The 22079-nt window shown below is 34.9% G+C and overlaps 2 protein-coding genes across 2 annotated transcripts in view; one reads left to right on the forward strand and one right to left on the reverse strand.

Annotated features, from left to right (window-relative positions):
* LOC110384560 (uncharacterized) overlaps nt 1-22079 on the reverse strand; it is a 434794-nt gene that overhangs the window by 291013 nt on the left and 121702 nt on the right. The gene's annotated exons all lie outside the window — the stretch shown is intronic.
* Nucleotides 1-22079, forward strand: part of 5-ht2a (5-hydroxytryptamine (serotonin) receptor 2A) — a 96899-nt gene that overhangs the window by 42957 nt on the left and 31863 nt on the right. Inside the window, exons 2-3 of the mRNA XM_021327268.3 lie at nt 9885-10596; nt 12086-12188. Of these exons, the coding sequence (XP_021182943.3) occupies nt 9945-10596; nt 12086-12188 (755 nt within the window). The 5' untranslated portion in view covers nt 9885-9944. The remainder of the gene's footprint in view (nt 1-9884; nt 10597-12085; nt 12189-22079) is intronic.

Here is a 22079-nt window from a genome sequence, read left to right on the forward strand (position 1 = left end):
ACAAATACCGCTTATTTTTAGCCACAATAAATACCATTACGATTAAAAAAGACAAACATTTTTTTTTGTTCATTTCATAATTTTCGTTTTCCACAACAATAATGTGATAATAGCTTCTTTTCACTAATCATTTATTTTTGAACAGTAATTGTTATAAATCATGAAAAAGTTATCGATATCGACATATCTGCTGCAGTTTCGCATCCCTAGTAAACATTTGCTTACTGCATTCAATTTGCTGGACAGTACATCGAGAGCCAAACATTAAAGGAGCGCGTGTGGACGACTGACATGCTTTATCTATTGTCCTGTTTATGCTATGTTTACTATATTGAATAGTACGAAAATTTATAAAAAATAATAATAAATTGGTAATGGGGTCACTTATTAATCAACTGGCTTGGAAAAGAGGAGAGTTTCATTTGTTTTCTTTGGTTTAAGTTAAGTCACACTGCATTTTAGTTTCTCACTTCCACAAGAAGAACTTTTTGATATATACCTCGATATAGTAGGCCAGAATGAAGAATGTTTATGCCAAGCTCAAAATCAAAACGAGAAAAAACCTTACCAAATCATGTTTTTGTGAGTGTTTCATAGAACTGAGGAGGAATGGTATTGATTACTGTTTTTTAAACATCGAAAATTGAAAAACGATTCTTTAAATAAATTAGCAAACAACCAATAATTGATCACAAAAACCATCCAAAATATCGTTTGAAGAAACACTCGAGTGAGTTTCTTGTATCGAAAAGGAATCGAATCAGTGATGTGAGTAATCGTTTTAGAACTAATTGAAGTGAGCTCGAGTTGGGAATCGATTAGTTTATTAGTTTTGTTAGGACGTTTCTTGGTGCCAATTTAATTAATGATCAATTGAGTTCGTTTGTAGGTAACTTATATTAAAGTGAAACTGTTTTTCTTTCATTAATTATTATTTTATAGATTATGCACTAATTAATTATAAACAGATGAATATGTAATGATTTATTTTAAATTATAGACTTCATTGGTTGCACTGTTAAGATCAAAAAGTTTTTTGAAACAAATAAAGCAATTTTGGCTCGATCCGGGAATTGAGACAGCCGTGTAACAAAAAATCACGCTTTGTGGCTATCTAAGGTTTGTAGCAAAAACATTAGATAAGAGATAGAAAAAGCATACCTATTTTGAAAATAATAACGAATAGTGTTAAGAATGCTGAACTCATATCTTATGCTTTATTTCCATCTACATGCTATTTACGCTAGCAAAACGAGCTACATTTTCTATCAAAGAAAGTAATCAACAATCCACTACCAAAAATGAGGAAATAATTTTACCATCTCTAAAAGTACCACTATACTTTATTTCGTAGCATACACAGAAAGCACTTTAATATCATGTAGCATGCATAAAGCGAAACATTAATAAAGTCCAACCTTATAAACAGCTTTTTAGGGTTCCGTACCCAAAGGATAAAACGGGACCCCATTGTTTTCGCTCCTCTGTCCGTCCGTCCGTGTATCTCATGCATGAACCGTGATAGTTAGAGAGCTGAAATTAAATAAATATTTTGGGGGACTCCCATTCAACAAACGTGATTGTTTTGCTCATTAGCTAAATAATGGTACGGAACCCTTCGTGCGCGATCCCGACTCGCACTTGGCCGGTTTTTTAATTTTTCCACCAGTAATTACAGTTTCATTGTACTGCAAGCAATAAAATTGCTTCGTGTAAATGGGTATTAAGCAATAATATCGGAGTATATTATGAACATTATCTCTTGAGAAACATCTAGAACAATGCTTCTGACACGGAACTCTCGTAAAACTTCAATTTCCAGTGAAATTGCATTTGGAGTATATTTCCTTGGTTAATAAATGCTATGGTTCTAGGATACGTGGAGCCTTTTGGATTTTTATGACGGCTGATATTATTTTCTATATTTGGTTGTGTTTTTATTAAGTTAGAAACTTTTGATAGACATATTTGATAGACATATCCAAACATGATTATAACTAGCCTATTTTCTCGGTTTTACCCATACCCCGTGATAGCTGTCTACCGGAATAAAATATAATCTATGTTACTCGGGAAGACTGTAGCTTTCCAACAATGAAAAATTTTTTCAACCCGGTTCAGTAGTTTTGCAAACTTTATGTTACGTTTTTTGTTAGAGGCATTTTAGTACTAATTTATTACCTCGGTATTGAAATAAATCTCCATAAAAATATAACGTACCTACATAATTATGTAATCAAAATCTTTCAAGAAAAACAGGACCAATGTAACAGGATATTTTGAACAAAATAAAAATGGGCGTAAAATGAGTAGGTACCTACCAAAAATACTGCGTATGTGTGGATAAAGTAAATTATGAGCTTCTCTGTAAATTATATCCAGGTTTAAACTGGTACAGTGGAGGCAATTTAGAGAGCGTTTCAGCTGCTCATTTACGTAGAGACTCATCATGTATGAGGTTTGTGTGTGAGGTGGGGTCTCACTACTTGCTGGCCAATGAGTTTAATTCTTTTATAGTCGGTAAACAAAAAATAAAAATGAATGCAAACGTTTTAGGTATCATTACCATCTAAGCGTTAGGACGTCCTTTACAGTGCATGGACCTCTCCTTTGATTTTCAAAAGTAGGTTACATATTGTAAAACCTAGGAATAAAAAAATTGTTATAGTTAAAACATACATACTCACCATCAAAAGAAATGGGTGTTTTGAAACAACATGAGACTCTTTTCCCTTTAGCTATATAAACAAAATTAAATTACATCCTCATACTTTCTTCTTCCATACTTTCCTACCTAGCCACCAAAAGCAACATTGTCCAGCTTTCTATTTTCAGCTATATTAATACCTACTTTTATTACAACTTCCTAACTATTTTATTCCGCTCTAACCGGCACCCCACGCCGTAATAATTCCATAAAGCGTATAACCTTGACATAGCCTATCGCAACCTTAGCGTGCAATGGCGTGCATCACTTTACGAGCTCCATGGAGGTTGTAAAACTTATGAGATATGTCATGCATCTTGCTATCTACCTACTGGAAAATTCTGTAGATCTTCATCTAATGAGATAAGATGTCCTCCTAGCCGATTATCGGCTACGGCGGCTGTTCTCATGTAAGGAGATCAGCCAATTGCGCAGGACATATTATAGTGCACAAGCATTTGCGCAGACGCAGGTGCACTCCCTATTCCTTCACTCTCATAATCCGATGGGACGGCAATCCGACACGACCGGAGAGAGATCAGGCGCAGGACCGACATTTACGTGCTCTCCGATGCACGGGTGTATCAATCACCAACTTCCAGGCTCCGGGCTGCTTTGTGAAAGTCTTCTAAAACCCACAAAGCGATTTCGGCCCGACTCGGGAATCGAATCATCTAATGGTTATATACATAGATACATGGATTTTACAAGATCCCGTCCTGGCAGTTTATATATTGAAGATAAATGTTAATTTTAAAACAAAACTTACAGAAGACTGACAAGCAGTCTTATCGAGGGGTAAGGAGGCCCTACGTGAGTATCACTCCTGATTCTTCTGAATAAGGATTCAAAGTGTTATTAGAACAGAAGCCGACTCCAACATAGGTAGATAGGAAAAGGCTAGCCAGATAATGATTACGCAACTAAAAGTACTAAAAAGTGTATTTTTGTTTTACTCACAAAATTACTCGATAGATTCTAGGCTAAAGTTAATTTTTAATTCATAAAACGTTTACCAAATTAACATTCAAAAATGTACGCCATTCACAAAAACTAAAGTTAAATTGACATTTTAATTAACAATTTATAATTACACTTGCTTTCGATGTACAAAATTAATTATTTAAAACTGTAACAGCACCTAGGCAGGCTATTGTTTCTGAACAATTGATGTTTTCTCTCCGGAACAGTTTTATGAATTATTTACAAAAATACACTGTGAAAAGCGAGAAGCTTCATGCTCTGAAACCAGAAGGTTTTTATTCAATTTCACCGATGAAGTCTGTTTGGCATGTCTGATTGCCTTTACACGGAAAAAGTTGAAAATCAATATTTTCTTTTTTAATATATCCTATAAATTTTCGAATGTTAAATACAGCGCATAAATAAAAAAAATTACAAGTAATTCTCTCAGTTAAACACACATCCCGTGATATCTACTTCCTCTGTCGATAACTGGGCTATCTAACACTGAAATAATTTTGAACCGCACTGGTAGTCACCAGTCGCGGAATTTAGCTCGCTCGTTCAAACAAAGTCTTTCGCTTTCAGTATAGATACTACCTACCTATACTTAAATGCCGCCCAAAATGTAGAGAACAATTTTAAGTGATGGAGCGAAAATTAGCTAGCACCATTGCTAGAGCCAACACTTGAACAGTCCCGTGCATTTCTTTTGAAGTGTATCACAAAGGCCACATCTCTTAGAGTGGATGCGAATGTCTGCGATGCACTTTGAAGTAGGTATCTTTTAAATCGTAGCAACAAAAGTTTTAATATGACCTCTGATTGTGTAATGTGAAATAAGTATGGCTTTAGGAAGACTTAAAATAAAAACTGTCAAGAAGTTTCTAACTGGGAATTACCCAATTCCTGAACACCATGTTATATTATTTCGACATAAAGTCACCCTAAGGTTGACCTGCTTTTGTCCACTTGCGCTTGCAAAAGAAGATACTTTCCTTCTTCCTTACCTGAAACTGTTGATTAGATCAACAGTTTCACCTTTCACCAAATAAAAACAAAAGAATAGCAACCCAGCGAATAAACAAAACAACTAATCAGTGCACCATACTCAGCAGTTTCTACATCCAATACAAATAGTCATTGCCCCATAGACTGACAGACCCTTGGCGCAGGAGTGTCGACTCCTCACTAGTCAATCGAGTTGTTTATACACAGAAACTTTCCTTGATTGCCCCCGTGTTTCTCCAACTTCACGGTCAACATACAATGAAAAAACATCTTGGAGAACAAAATGAATAGCGGAGGTGCCATAATTGAAAATCTCCTAAGAAAGTAGCGCGCCAAAATCCGGATGTGTGGAGGGTGACGAACGTTACTATCTCAGCTCTTATACGCCTTCTTTGGAGCCGCCAATTTTTTGTCATACCAAAAATCGGTGACAGATATCTCAAAGAACTAGAACTCCTAGTTAATTCACTTGTAACTGGACATTTTGGTCATGCCCATCGTATGTATTTGACCTATATGAAGGGGCCTGGCTTCCTGCATTATGGCATCTCCACTCTTTTTTCCTTACTCTGTGACAAACATAAATAACAGAGGCGTCTCTGGTATCTTGTTTCTATTTCTAGTTTGAACTAAATTTGTAGTAATATTGTTAGAGAAATGTGAGCTTCGAGATAATTTAAAAATAGTTATGAAATGTGGCTTGTAGTTTACAAGCAACCTGGGACATTGTTTAAAATGGTTTGCCAGCGGTCTCGCGTTGTGAAAATATGCGAAATTTTTGTGTGAGTGATATCAACATACGTATGTATTTTGTACAGATTTCTCGTTTGATTTAAGATTTAATTATTGTCATTAAACATTTTTAGGTATCTACAATATTGACTCTTGATACGAACAATTTTGCCGCACGGAATTCTGCTAAAGAATGGTCTCAATCATGTGTCATCCTTTATTTCAATTCATTTTAAAGCATCAAAAATAATGAAATAATAATTTAAAAACCTCGATAAATAAAAAAATAACACAAGTTCGCATAGAACAACCAAGGCGTTACGGATCCGCCATGTCATTTCCATAGCAATCCACTCGCCATCCGTGTTAGAAGTGAGAAGTCAATACTCACCATGGTTGTCTTATTTCTTGTATTTGTGTCAAGGTGAATAAAACCTGATTTCTTTAAACAAGAGACGATCCGTTTCGTTTGAAAAGGGAGCATTTATCCCCTAAACGATTACAGGAACTGATAATACGGTAATCAATTGAAAGTTCAATCAATCAATTGAACCTTTAAAAAATCCTAAAATTTTTGGCACACAAACTACTTTTTTCATAACAAAATAAAATCCTTAAAAGAACACATTTCTTTTGTGACCTACAAATGAGGAGAAAAGTTATACATAACTACATACATTATTTGGAGCTAATTTGCATTTATGTCTACTAGTTAGTAAAACTAGTTGGGTTATTTGAACAACATTAAAACAAACAGACACAAAGTAGGTACACAAATAAACAGATAGTTACGGAGCCTGCCAAACGCCATTTATAATGTTCCAAATTCAAAATTAGCAAAGTTTATATTTCCACCCGCCAACATTTGGGTCTCAAACTTTAAATGATATGTTACGCTGCAAATGTTATAATTTCCAGTACTGAATTAATTAAAATTTTATGTTCGTATCTACTGAAATAACTTCTGCTTACCAACTTTAAAAAAAGATACATATTCTATATATTTAGGTAGTAATTATAAAGCTGAAGAGTTTGTGTGCTTGAACGCGCTTATTTCAGGAACCAATGGGCTGAATTGGAAATTCATTAGACATCAAATAGACCATTTATCGAGGAAGTTTATAAGCTCCTTTTTATTCGATTATGCGATGTAGTGCCCTCAGGACACCATGTGAAACCGGGGGCGGTAGCTTGTAGTGGAATAAGTGCCCGTACAGCCGAGTACAAAAGCCATTCTAATACGTCAAACAGTGACGAAACACAAATGCCATTTCCACTGCAACTTCTGCAGATCAGAACCAGTCATGGAGGAAGAAAGATTATGGAGTTTCTTGCCCGTTCTTCTCCATAGGAAGCTACTTTTGGAATGGGCAACTAGAATCAAACTTATTTATAATTTTGACGTTCATAAGTGCTTGTAAAGGCCTACATGAAATAAATGATTTGATTTGATTTGATTGATTTGAAAAAAAACGCAGCGTTCGGGTTCCATGTCAAATCAAAACCAATCTGTCAAAGAGTGGTCTTGGTTTTTTTTTTTAATAATGGGTAAGTTCCATAGATGTGCAAGGGTAGAGCTAGTTACGTTCCTCGTCTCCCGAATACCCGCATTTTGGCGCGTTACTTTCTTAGGGGGATTTGCGTTGTGACATATCCGATAGTCATTTTGTTCTCCATGGAGCCAGTACATTCATATCCAAAACGCGGGAATACTGTCCCGATAAATTGCGACAGTGTAGCCACCCACTCACGTAACGATCCATACTTATCAGTTCACGTGCGATGTACCTAAATTACTGGTATTGTGGGACGAATTCGATTGCATTGAGTTCGCTTTAATGTTGAGATAGTTTTGTAAAATGTTTTTTATATGGTTGGGTATGACATTTTTGTATGAGGTAGTAGTATAGAGTTAATGTTATCACCTGGTATTATGTTTTTTTTTTCTTACCAAGTAAATCAATCACCAGTTGCATCTACAGTAAGAAGATAGTAGATTTTTGTGGGCTCACTTTTTAGCTTACAGCTTTTTTATGTATAATAACGAAAAAAAATCATATTTACATTCCAAGATTTTTAGTAATTGTCATATAAAAAAATATAAGCTGTCAGATGAACCAAAATAATACTTTTGTTTTTAATAAAAGTAACCAATTATCACCCAATTTTAACTCGCAAAATTGAGATTACTACAATTCTACGAACACAAAGTTTCTAAACATCAAAACAGACCAAAAGCAATATACAAAGCTGTGAACATTATCCTCTCAAAACGTCTTTGAAACATTCAAAACGCACTTAGTTCCTCTTGACAAAACAAAAGAGCAAACGTTTCACATTATCACGAGCCTACACACCGAGGAAGGAAAAATAGCGGAGATGCGATAACGCAAAATCTCCTAAGAAAGTAGTGCGCCAAAATGCGGGAGTTCGGGAGACGACGAACGTTACTAGCTCCGGTCTTACATACCTCCTCTAGAAACCACTCATTATTTTCAAAATAAAATAGACAAAATCATAAATCGTTTTCCAAACTTGGCTTCAAAACAGCACTTTTCGAATATCAGAAATTTACAAAAGATTGCTCCCAATACTTCACCACTTCCTATGTGTTTTTCAACAATCAATGAAGACCAATCTTTGACAGATCCGTGATCATTTGATGAAGAATCCGAATGCATCGTTAGTTCTAGTAACAGATTATTTTGTTCACGCTTACCGTACCTACGTAACCGTGACCTACAAGAAGGCCCCTGACCTACCTTCCTTATAGCATCTCCGCTACTTTTCCTTGCTCCGTGTCACAGGCCTACCTCTAACGCATAATCTTGATACTTGCGACTGTTAGTATGCGGAGTAGAGTGCTCTTCACACGGCTCGGAGTACTTTGCTTTACGTATATGTATTCTAAATTATATGTTTAATGTATAATTTTGTTATTGCTTGAAATGGAGTAGTTAGGATTCACATAATATTTTTATGGATATGTATTCGCATATGTAATCGGGCAAAAGGGTTGATAAAGTCAGATTATAAAGTGGTCCGTTATAATTTTATGTAGAGCGAATGTTCAAAACAATAGTTGGTCTCTCATATCTGTGCTAGTACCAGTAATTTTTTTAAAATTCTTGTCATAGTTTTAATAACGGCAATAAAAACTTCATTGCCAAGTTTCAAAGACTCATAAAAAATGTTTCTCGTCTAATTCCTGTATAATACCAGAAAGGCTTTAAACACGTTCTCACTATAAATGCGAAATTACTTCGTATGTCTTCGTTTGTCACTCTTTCACGCTAAAACTACAGGATCGAAAAGCCTGAGAAAACATTACCATAGGCAATTTTTTATCCTTCAGAGGAAAGTTGATCCCTCAAAAAGCGGGTGGGACCGCGGAGAACTGCTAGTGTCTAAAGTTATACCAGTTTCTACCAGCGGTTTCATCCACAGCCCGTGGGAACCTCTGCACGAACCCGGATAAAAAGCCTATAGCCTTCCAAAATAGCTGAATCCGGTTAGACTGGAAGCCGACCCCAACATAGTTGGGAAAAGGCTCGGGAGATGATGAGCCTTCCTCAATAAATGGGCTATCAAACACTGAAAGATTTTTTAATCGGACCATTAGTTCAAACAAACTCTTCGGCTTTATTATATTAGTATAGATTACGCACTATATTGCGCTCATTTACTATTCAGTGTTATTATTGTTCATCATTAGCATTTCCCCTCGTTCTACATAACGACTCCCCTATTTATCCCTGAAGGGTTAGTTTATATTTATTTTCTATGTAATTGGGGTGAGCTTATTACTGTCAGCTGGGCAATGAGTAGAAAAGTATTTATTTTTCCGACTTTTTGCTTTTTTTCCTTTGCTTAAGTTTTTATATGCACACTCAATGATTTTTTTCACGAAAATGCGGTGCTTACGTGTAATACGTGGTCCGATTTTTTAAATGTATGTGTTTATAAGCGGCCGAGATTTCATCAACATAAAGATAATAGTGATCCAAATAAAACTTTAATATTTATCACTAAACATTTTAATTAACTCTCTCACACTAACTGACAATTTGCCGAGAATAATTAATCTTATGTTAATTAAATAGTCATTTATAACGGCGACTATTTTTCATTTTTATTCCAAGTAGCTTGAAAGTCGTTGTGTAAGGAGCAATATTAAAAATCTTCGCATCACAGATTTTGTTAGAAGATAATTCTGACTTGCTTTGTTTCACATTCTTTTGTTTTTGAGAGGTGAGATTATCGCAAGAGTTTTAAATGTACCTTCAACTGTTTTTACCTTAATCTGAACTCTTGGGAAGTATCTTAAACCAAGAGGGTCTCTCAAGGCAATTCAAAATTCGGTTCAAAATAAGCTAAAAATTCCATGTTTTGCACGTCTTTTAAAAATACAGACGTGACAAAAAACACCCACTCGTCACCAGTTTCTAACCAACGTATTCTTTTGTTACAGGTCTCAAAACGATGACCAGCAAAGCGGGAGTACAAAATGTGACCTAACATTATCCTGGACATGAATAATCTCACTTTCCTGGACCCAGCGTTTCAAGAATTCCAATGTCACCTGAGGCACGGGACGGGCTGCGGCGAATCCTTCTCCGGCCTTGACTGCACATCTGAAGAGAACAGTATTAACTATACTTGCGAGCTAAACATAGACATACAAAATGAAACCTCATATACTTGCACTACGTGTAATATTACGAATGCTGGTAGCAACAACACTTTATGTACTCCTTACCTCAAGCTGAACATGGTCACAATAATCTTCGAAAGTGCCCTCAAGAACCTATGGCTCCGATTACCCAATTTCTTCTGCGATTTGGACACCCTATTCTGTTATACGGAGGCTAACAATCGGACGTTGTACATTGACGTTTTAAATGACACTCCAGTGTTAGGTGTAGTGGAAAGTTTTCAATGTAGTTATGGATTTAGGAATAGTACGGAAGAAGTGGTGGATAAAGTGGGATACGATTGGAGTTTCTTGTTTGTGATAGTGTTTATTATAGCGGGTGGTGTGGGCAATATATTAGTGTGTTTGGCCGTGTGTTTGGATAAACGGCTGCAGAATGTGACGAATTATTTTCTTCTTTCGCTGGCCATTGCTGATCTGCTGGTCAGTTTGTTTGTGATGCCGATGGGGGCGATACCTGGGTTCCTAGGTAAGTTTCTCAACCCTTTTTAAAATTAAAATAAAAAACAAAGACAAAACTATTAATACGTCTAATGTAACTGCATACAACTTTCCAATATTCTACACAAAAATGCAACTCCATAAAAATCCTCAAACAATTTCTTTAAAGCGACCATAGTGGATTGCTTGAAAACGGTAACACATTGTACCTATTACGGCGCACAGACTATCCATTTGCGCAGATAGCCCACATCTCTCATAGCCGCCGTGTACCGTCTACAAATTGTACCTATTTCCACAACGCAAGCCTTTTAGGAAAGGAAGCGGGGCCAATTGCGTGAGCGGGTATGGCTATCTAATATTAACTGCTTGATACATACGGCTTTGTAATATGAAAAATATTATCTCAACAGAAAAAAATGGCAGTTTGGTGACTATTATTATACGAGGATAAAATAATGATTTATACTAATATGCAATTTAATTGAACTGACAATATTTGGAATTTTTAACGTATTTGTCGAAGAACAACATTGGGGACGATTTTTTTAATGCTTTTTAGTTTTAACACTAGTTTATTTAGTTCAAGCATAGTTTTTAATTTAAATGTGAGTATGTATATGGACTAAGTAAATAATTAATTTAAACAGAAAAGAAAAATTACCCTAAATTATATATTTTTGTCGTTGACAAAAGTAATTTAAAACTAAAATAAAAATTACTGTAGTTTTTTTGTGTATAAAATTTTTTATATGTTGCTCATTTAAAGGCGCCGTGTGTCACACAACAGAGGATATAAAATCTTATTGCCAAAGTGTGTTCACTTGAATTCGGCATATTTGTCAGCAGGAAGCAATCTTCTGCCTGTAGTTGTATGGAAATTCGCAGGAAATGATCGAATAGTCAAAAAGTTACGTTTGTCGACCCCAAATCCAATTTTGAATGTTAGGATCAAAAATAAAAGCAAAAAACACAAGAGTGCCAAAATTGGATTTTCTACAGTGGTTTGTGGAGATCTAAGGGAGAGGCCTATGTTCAGCAGTGGACGTCCTATGGCTGAGATGATAATGATAATTAATCTTAAACCCCTAAGAAGCACTGGACATAAATTATTTCCTCATTCACTTCACTAATGTAAAAAGTAACAATGGGGTATATGAGATACTAAATATTATGTTGACATATTAATTGAGTCGATATAATTATGTGAATCAGCCGTCAGTGCAAATTAGTGAAGCTACTTTATCTTATAAGTTTCATTAGAGAAAAATACAACCATTAGAATTAAGAAATGGTGCCTAGTTTATTTCTTGTTTAAGGACATCTACAAAAAAAAAACATTTCAATTTAATGTTTCCAGTAAATATTTCATGTAAATATATGTTTATCCATAAATCATATAAATGATTAGGGAAAAAAAATATCTCCAAATTACAAATCTCCTAATCGTACAGGTAGTTTCAAAAATCACTCCTATACCCTACAACTTAAGGTGCTAATTCCCTCACCTCCACCAGGGTACTGGCCGCTGGGCGTGGTATGGTGCAACGTGTACGTCACGTGCGACGTGCTCGCGTGCTCAGCCAGCATCATGCACATGTGCTTCATCAGTATTGGCAGGTGTGTATTCAGCTTTATTTAAATTTTAAGCATCATTTTTGCCTTAATGAGCTCTACACAATTGGAATGTGCCTATGTGTATGTCATATTAAATTAACAGTGTGCATATGATCGTATACATACAATACATATACTTACCAAAACATATTTTTGCAATTTTTGTCTCGGTATGTTCAGGCTTATCTCTTAAATGGCGAGATCGATTATGACAAGCCGTTCACACACTGGTGTAATAAGGAGATGGTTTGTTTTGCTTAAATCTTCAGGAGCTAGTGGTCTGATTTGAAAAGATCCTTTAGTGTCAGGCAGCTCATTTTCAAAGAAGGCTACTTTTTACCAATGTGCACGAACCGGTTCCGCACGTGAAACCGCTATGAAAAACTAGTGAAGCTATAAATATATGTATTTAATTATTTTTGTCAAATACTAATTACATTAATTACATTCAAAATCCACAGTAGAAACCTGTGTCTGAAGGTAGATGAAAATTGGGTCAGGTAGCATAACCTGTCAGACAAACATAAATAGAAATGTGGCTATAAGTAAACATCGGTTTGATCCCCCGGTGAAAGCAGGTGTCATGATATTTAACGCAAATATTGTGTCTGTGAAACTAACTGAGAACACACATACAAACACACTAGGTATACAAATAGTTATAATACGCAGCAGGTATCTACCTTGTTTTACTAAGTACTAAGTATTGATAATACTGTATTTACCGTTAGATTACTATCATTATTCTAGTTAGCCTACCATGTTATAATTAAGTTAGTTGTTGTTTCAATAGGTAAATAATTTGATGATTATTGAGAAACAAAAAAAAGTCATGGTCGATCATAAAGATAAGCAACACTGGGCGCACTAGGTTGAGGAGGATAGGCAGTCGCTCCTTGTAAAACACAAGTACGTACTCAGCTGCATCCTGTTAAACTGAAAAGGCTAAGCAGATGATATTTGAAAAAAAAACAAACGAATTCTGTATCTTATTTTCTGAACATACAAAATACACATACATACCTATCAACCAAATCATTTGCCGTACCTACCTCGACAAAACTCGACACTAAATTAGGTTGAGATACGTCAAAGAAATTCACGCCTAAGCTCAAACTCAATAAACAAAACAAATCTAATAATAAAGTTACGTTTCTAATCTAAAACTGTTCCTCTCCCCTTTGAACATGGAAATGAGAAACACCAGAATAATCCGCTTTATTATTTTCCCTTACCCTGACCTTACTCACAAGTCCTTATGTTGTCCGTATTGACGCACAAGTTAGGAATGTGTTTGCCGACGAGTAATAAGTAAAATTGGTATAGAGTAGTTTTTCCTGGGATTTGATTGCTGGTCTGATACTATTTTGGCAAAGTTATTGTGTCTTTTTTATGTCAACATATGTTAGTTTAACTAGTAGACTTTGTAGAATACAGGCAGGGTTCTACCTGTATGGGCAAAATCTGGTAATATAATATCGGTAATGAGCATTCGAAATTTTAATGATAAACTACACGGCATCAAATTTTTTCGTAGGTAAATGTGACAAAATAAACGCTCCCAAAAACTTACCTAACACGCATAATGTACAGAAAACCTAGTATCTTTGAACGCCCGAATTATCACGCAGAAAGGACCCATATATCCATATTTCAATATCACCGATACCCTACAATATTTCAGACTGAAACATCACAGTTTACGACTTTATCCTAAACTGACCCTCGAGAATATATTCAGAACTATATGCTATCGTTATCGGGTCCCATATTCAATGGACATTGGACATTTATGTCGCTTTGTGTCGAAACTAGTGTCGTTTTGTCCTCGACACTTGAGGCGTGCGTTCCTGTATATTGTTCGCATGAAATATTTATGGGATATCGATAGGATAGGAAGGAATTATGATATTGTTTGTGAATCCTAGTGTTGGTACTTGTGTGTGCGATCAAAGGTTTATTGATATTGTCTTGTTAAGTTAGGTAATTTGCTTTAAACTTTAAGAAAGAAGTTAATGAATCGTCTGAGAACAACATTCTAAGTCAGTGGTTCTTAACCTTTTTGACATGAGGGACCACTTAGACTAAAGTTTGTCTTGCCGGGGACCACCTCATCGGTTTACCTAAATTAGTACTCATTTCTTTATTATTTATAAAAAAAAACTGAATTTTTGGGTCAGTCCTACTCAAAGCTAAACGCATGTCGGCAGTTGTGTAGGTAAGCAAATGCAAATGAAGAAAAACTTGCCTATGTAGTTTCCAAATGCACGAGCGAAGTGAGCGCGAAATTTTTATCGGACTTAAACCAAATATTACGTATAATTTAGCCCAAACGTACTTAACTTTTTGTTTGTTGACAAATGCAAAAATAAGGGCATACAGATCCTGAATACGCGAGCGAAGCGAGCGCGAAATTTTAATTATTTTTAAGACTCAAAACCAAAATTACGTAAAATGTACCCCAAACATACGTTCTCATGAATGGGGAGGACTAGGTACGACACACCCGATATACGTCCATGCGAAAACCCCCGCTCGCAATTATAAGTCGATAAAAATTAAGTTAGATAACGTATAGCAACGTCGCGAAGCTAAGCTTCGCGGACCGCTTGGAATGCCTCCAGGGACCACCAGTGGTCCGCGGACCACCGGTTAAGAACCACTGTTCTAAGTAAATAGTAAGTGTTAAAAATTAGGCCGTAAGTATCTAAATAATACAGAAAGCCTTTTCAACTAGCTAAAAGAAGCTTTTTGCGTTAATACATGCTTTTAATTAGCGGTTATCTCCGGATGGGCTCGATACACTTTCCTATAATGACGCGTAGTAAAATAAATTGGTACAATTACATCCACCAAAAAAAATATATAGTACCTACTTCCTATTTTATTACTAAAACAAAAATGTTTTCTTCAACCCAAAGCCAAGAGGTACAACATTTTATTTCTGGCTCTCGAATTATTTTACTTATGGAGCCATTAATGGCACTTTCGTAACATCGGGGACTGCCATTCCGGAATGTCGATTATAGTTGCCTACCGATATAAATCGACTAAAACTGCCGACTAACTATTGGTTCCGTAGAAAATATATTTCATACTAGCTGATCCCACGAACGTTTCGTATCATTCAAACCTTCGCTGGACCTCTACAAACATTTTAAAACCAAAATCAGCTCAATCGGCCCTGCCGTTCTCGAGTTTTAATCAGACTAACGAACAACAATTCATTTTTATTTATATAGATTTTAAGACCATTTTATGATAATCATCACATATTTAAAATTCCATTTATGTTGTAATAAAAAGGAAAAGAGCAGGGTATAAAAGGAAATATTAACTTCTTTTTGAACTTTGAAACCAACCCTAATACATTTTATACTTTTCCATCTTTCACGTTGTGAAAAGTTAGTATTCGTTATGAAACTTATAAAAAAGGCTACACTTTGTGAGCAACAGGGTTGACAATTCAATATACTGGCTATCAACGTAAAATAGACTATAGCAACAATATTATATGACTCATATTCGCTTGATGGTATCAATTTATTTTATAGCCAACTCCGTATTTCAATGTTGCCAATATGTCATCTATATTCTGTAATATTTTTTACTTGCGTCGATAAGTGGATTAGTCTGCAAGTAGGTCAATAAATAAACGTTTGACGAAAAGATGCTAAGCTGTAATCTTAGAGTGAACTTGAACAAAATTTATGTCTAACCTTGACATTTTAACTTGGTCCTCGGTTGAACCATTCGCTTTCAAGGGCTCTGCGAATGAATATGTATGTATGAGAACCACCAGTAAATTATGTTCCATGAAAAATATTTAATTATTTGCTCACTACAAAAGTTTTGATACCACACATGCTGCCATAATTTGAACATCTTTGGCAGTCGTTATGGGTAGTCAGAAGCCAGTAAGTCTGAAAACCAGTCTTCCCAGGGGTATTAACCCCTGTGATAGGTGTGTGTAGGGGTAATAACCTGGGTAACTGGGTTTAGAAGGTCATATAAGCAGTCGCTCCTTGTAAAACACTGGTACTCAGCTGCATACGGTTAGAACAAATTGAAATATTGACAATCAAAAAGCAATTTGTAATTAGGTGATTTTCAAAATAGCTCGCAGAACCCCAAAAAGGTTTTTTACAGGGCTTTATTTATTTTAGGGCTCGATTCATTCAGATAGGCGACGTAAATCTTAGTTGGGACGTGCCTGCGTACAAAAACTGTTGGAATTCTCCCCGAATCGCTTTGGTATTTACCTACTCTAGTGAAACGGCTTTGTAAATTACCCCAAATGGTACCTTAAGTTTTGTGTAAGACTCTCAAGAACTATTTATGGAAACAAGTTCATTGTAAAATTATCCAACTAATTGCAAGGAAGATTGTCAATTTCTGATCAGTAGTTCCTTAGATAAACATTTTAAAACAAAATAACCACAAACAAACTCTTCAGTTTTATATTATCAGTATATCTCGATCAACATAACATAATTATAACTTTTCGTTAGCAATTATTTCAAAGTTCCTTTTTACAGAATAAATAATTTTATTGCTCAGGCAGAATTTGCAAAAGAAACTGAGTCTAGGCGTAAAAACTTGACATATGAGCCACTTTCACCTGGTACGTAGATCTTGTGTTACCAGCGGAAAAATCCGCAAATATTTCCCCTGGGTAAAATTCGTTACTAATAGTGTCTGACCGAAGTTTCGGCTTCGGCTATAAATTAGGCCGAAAGTGGCAACTATGAATATTTTTTGTAGCTAGGTTAACGTAAGTAGTGTATCTTATGGAGTAGTTTTTTTTTTGTAAAAGATTGTGAAGTAATTCATTGGGAATTATTAATTGTAATGCTTTAATAGTTTTTTGCTTTATATGGCAATTAATACTAATGTAGTTGGGGGTTCTCAAGACAGTACCTATTCTAACTTGAAAGGGCGTGTATTACTTATAAGGACGTATCCGTCTCCGGAGCCCTAACCACTGGTTATTCCCAATGTCGTTAAACACCTCTCCATCTTTCTACTTTTTAAATTTGTTTTTTCTTTAGTAAAAATATTTGAAAATGGAATTAATATGTTAACATATAATTTAGACAGATGATTCATACATTTCTCTATTACCATCATACTTAATCAATTTATGCATGTTTGTATTGATATAACAACAATACTGTTTGCCCACAATATCCAGGAAACATCAATTATTCGGCATTGGATCACAACTTGCACTTTGGCCTGCCACAAACTAATTACGTTGCCGAATCTCAGTTTCGGTTTCGGCCGAAACCACCTTTGACCAGCCCGGACCACTCTAGTTGCATTACCCAAAGTTTCAAATGCTTGTTGTTATTTCTTTACGAAACTTGTGTTATTTATAAGTTTTCCTTTACAATTTGTATATTTTCTGAAACGAGTGTTTTGGTATTAAAATGTATGTTTTGAAATGGTTCTGTGGAAGTTTCGAAGGCAACAGACTGGGGTAATATTGTTCGAAGTTAGTACGTAGTTAGTATGCTGTCGGTTCGGGGTAAGGATTACTCTATTTGTGTGCATAATCTGGTGAAATGTAGTTGTGGAAATGGTATTCTTAGTAATCCTTCAAGGAAAACTGGTATGACGTTAAGTTAGAGTTAGAAGACTGTGCCTAACCTAATGTTTATTTGCTTTATAAGTCGTTTGCATCTCTCAATGTTAGAAAGCTAATTTATCGAAAGGGGCTATAGACTAATTTTGATACGGGTACATAAAGTACCCATGGCCAAAAATCAGTGTTAAACCACTTTCTTCTTTCACATTTAGTTTCAGCAAAATCAAAATAATTATTAATCTTAAATACTAAGATAATAATACTCATTATTACACATATTCCTTTACCAAAACCGTACACCCATCTGATAAAGTACCAGGGCAGCATAAAACGCGAAGTTCATAAATACCGTTCTGCTGGCTTTCCATCATGGCCGTCAGTTGTGCGAAGACTCCCGGGATATATCATGCACTGCTTGCTTTTATTTGTATGGAGGTAATGTGGAATTCTGGTGATTGATAATTCTTGGTTAGGTTTTTGCTATCAGATACCGGTATTTATTTTCATTAAAAAGTGAAAAAACTATTTTAACTTATCAAAGGTGAGTTGAAATTACTTAATTTTTTTTTCTTGATAATTGATAAAATCGTATCTGCATAAGAACTTGCGAATTTCGTGGTAACTAGTTCCAAAATAAAAATTTTGTGTTTCATAATGTTTCAGATAATTGTTTACGTACCTACTTTAGCCACATCCACAAATCACAGAAAAATGCACTTATTCGCAGACGTTTCACAATATATTCCCGCAAACTCAATCACCCAACTGGCAGTCATCAATTAACTTTTATCTCAGATTAAAAACAAAATAAATAATTATAGAGCTATTTATCATTTTCACAGTAAAGCCATAAAACTTGGGTCCACGTCCACGGCCAATCACGAGAGTTTAACGGTCTATAACTTTTCACTCGTAAAATGCCTGACTGGCCGCTCAATTTGTAAAGTACATAAAGTCGCGAATTTGTCATATTATACGCTCTCTGGTTTTTATTTTGTCTGCCCAGTGATTTCTTTTATGGAAAATATTTTTTGTTATTGGGCCATATTCAAAAAAATTGTATATTAAAACGTCCAACAGAGTTATTCTTTTTTTTTAAATAGCTACTGGCTAATTACTCTTAAAAACAGAATAAACATTTATTTCAGCATTATGAAAAACAAAAATAACGCTCCATAATCCTCAATGAATGATTAATTTTAAAAGAAAACTACAACGTAGAACATTTGTTTTCATATAAGCAATGCGTGTTCACGTTCTTGGCGCGACATTTAAAAAACATTTTATTATTCAATATCATTATTTTAACTAACAAATAATTTATTTCTTAGCAGAGCATTGTGGAACCTGAAGGAATTTGCTAAAATTATCATGAAATATAGCACGCAGAATTCAGGAATAATTAATTAAAGCATGTCTTGATTTCACTTCATTTCTGTTATTCCTGTCTGTTACGTTAGTAATTTTAATCTTTTTGTAGTAGTTATCAAAATTATTTTACCTAAAACATTAGCAACTGAACTGTCAAAAGAATCGACGAATCAAAAATGTTCGGTAATTTTGTTAAGCGCAACAAGCACGAAATATTGTGGTGCAGTGATTATTCGACAGTTAAAAGTTACTTATTACTGTGAGACTTTTAAAGTATCGGTAAGTGCTTTTACTGTTTTATAACTCAGCTTAGAATAAATGTATACTGATACTATCACTGTACTATACAAGTTTCGTATAAAGTAAGAATTAGCATTGAAAAAGAGATTTTTTTAGATTAGACACAAGCAATTTATTCATATCGGTTATCATATCGATTACCTTTTTCTGTGACGTAACAGATATGAACGGTTAAGGTTTGTTCACAGTGTACGCACCGAGATAAAAACGTATTTAATCAAACCTACCACTTTTCTTTTTATTTTATAATTTTGTAAAGGTATCTTTACGAAAAGTCGACATGGACAAATTAAATAAAAATCAATCCACAAATAAATTTAAAACTTGAAAATGTATTCTATCGTTATACATTTTTACAATCGATATTTGCAGGTAACATCATGTATTATAGTTATTCACATACTTTATTGAAATTTATTTCTACAATGTACACACTATACATATATACAAACTTAAACTACTTATCTTTATACAAAACTAAAAATAAAATACTATATACAAAATATATATAAACATAAAATATAAAAGAGCATCGATCAGGCGTCGAAGTATTCCTCCGCATCACTGTCCTCCGGAAACGTGCCCAGAAGACTGGCTGCATTGCCACGTTGAATGGCAATGCTAATTCTTTGTCTTTGTATTATAGTGGGATAAGTTTGAGATAGTTGAGAAAAATAATTTTACCTACTTACCTACTTACTTACTAGGGACGGCTTTAGTTCGGATATAAGAATTACTGTGGGGTTTGTTGTAAAATATTTAATATTTACGTATTAAGGTTTTTTTTTCTTCACAGGCAATATGCTACTAACACCAGCTGAACGACAGCGAAATTATAGAGAACGATTCGAATACTACTACCTACTTATTTTCTTTTAAAATTATGTCGTTGTATACTAACCCTAATAATTCATCTCTGTTACTTTTCTGTTATAATAATATAGCTTTCCTATCTGTTTCATATCCGTTATTTACAATTATTTTGAAAACGACCCTATTGTATTTTTTTTGTGTTGATCATTGATTGGGTGGATTGGTGATGAGATTTTAATTATTTTTATTTTATTTTATTAGGAATTCCACACAACCATGCCATGTGTTTTCCTTGTTTCCAATTATAGTGTTCATTTATTAGCAGGCAAAGAATATAGTGAATTTTGGAATAACATTTGATCTCAATATCTCTGGAAACTATCACATCTCCCTAGCTTTCCCAGCATGTAATATACAATTGACAGCTGGGATTCACCTATTTTACCTGCCCAACAAAACGTCAGAGAGCTGAGAAAACTCTGAGAGGGCTTGCTAGGTGCTCAAACCTACAGAATAAGAAAGAAGATCCTTATAACAACCACCAAAAAGTATTAAAATAAGCTGTTAAACATACTAAGCTACCAAATTGCAACGTCAGCTATGTATGTACCTTCCTACATAATATGTGCAAGAGTTTGCACGTATTATGTTGCTGATACGTCCAGGTAATATTAATATATTGCTTGCTCAGCGTCGCATCACTTTATGCGGGCCACGAAAACAGCTCGGACGAGACTACAAAGTCTATAAGGTTAGGATATAAAGTTGAAATGTTTATTTTGCATGGAAAATTGAATGTGTTACTTTGATGCCGGGTATTTGGTTCAATAAGGTAGTCATAATAGTAAAATTGCGTATTTTGTGAGTGTTTTTAGGGATATTGACAATTTCATCAGAATATTTGTGTAGGTAGGTATGTAGTATGTTGGTAAAGAAAAATATTCAAATTTTGAACATAATCCACAAGTACATCATACTTATATGAGTATAAATCGAATTTTGAGCGTTAGCAGTTGTAGGTACAGTTGAAACATTTATGTTCAACATAAATGTTTTTTTTTTCTTTTGTATTATTTTGCTCCTTAAATCTATACTGTTGCTTTAGGTTTTATGTTAAGAAAAGTTCGAGTTTGTTTCATAGCCTCAAAATTGCTTCAAATACTTTAACCTCTAAACAAATCAATGATTTTACAGTTATCGACACGGATAATGAGCTCTCGGCGGAAGAGTGAGGATCGCTTTGCGCACTGTGCCATTAAGGCAATGAACCAATAAATCACTTCTGCGCAGGTGAAGGTCAGGGCTCAATATCCTTGCCGACGATTATACCTTATCCAACAGTTTATAAAAACAATCGCTAGTTCACCAGCCCCACTCCATATAACACCTCGTCCGCTCGTATCGGCGATAGTAAAACCTCATCAGCATCACCTGTAATAGGAAATGAGGTGTTTCTGCAAGATTTACTGGCATGACGATGCGGCTGCAGCCTGCAGTTCCGTCCACCGAATCGTGCGCTGAATACTTTATTGAAAAACTGAAAATATAGGGGGCTGAAGTTGGGAGGGACGGCTAATTTAATTTATGGTGGTAGCGTGATTTTATTGATAATTATTTAATATGTGTTAAGAGTAATATACATTTTTGTGTGACGTAAATACCGTTTATATATATCGGTCACGACGGCTGTTCTCTGAAGAGATAAGCTAGCTGTGTAGAACCAATTATTTCAGGCTAAATACCGAAGTCTATTTACCATGTCTAATTGTCGACTTACGAGCTTTCTGAGGCACTCCTGTAACAGTTAGCATCTTCCAAAT

The sequence above is a fragment of the Helicoverpa armigera genome, chromosome 5 (assembly GCF_030705265.1).
Source record: "Helicoverpa armigera isolate CAAS_96S chromosome 5, ASM3070526v1, whole genome shotgun sequence".
NCBI classification, from domain to species: domain Eukaryota; kingdom Metazoa; phylum Arthropoda; class Insecta; order Lepidoptera; family Noctuidae; genus Helicoverpa; species Helicoverpa armigera.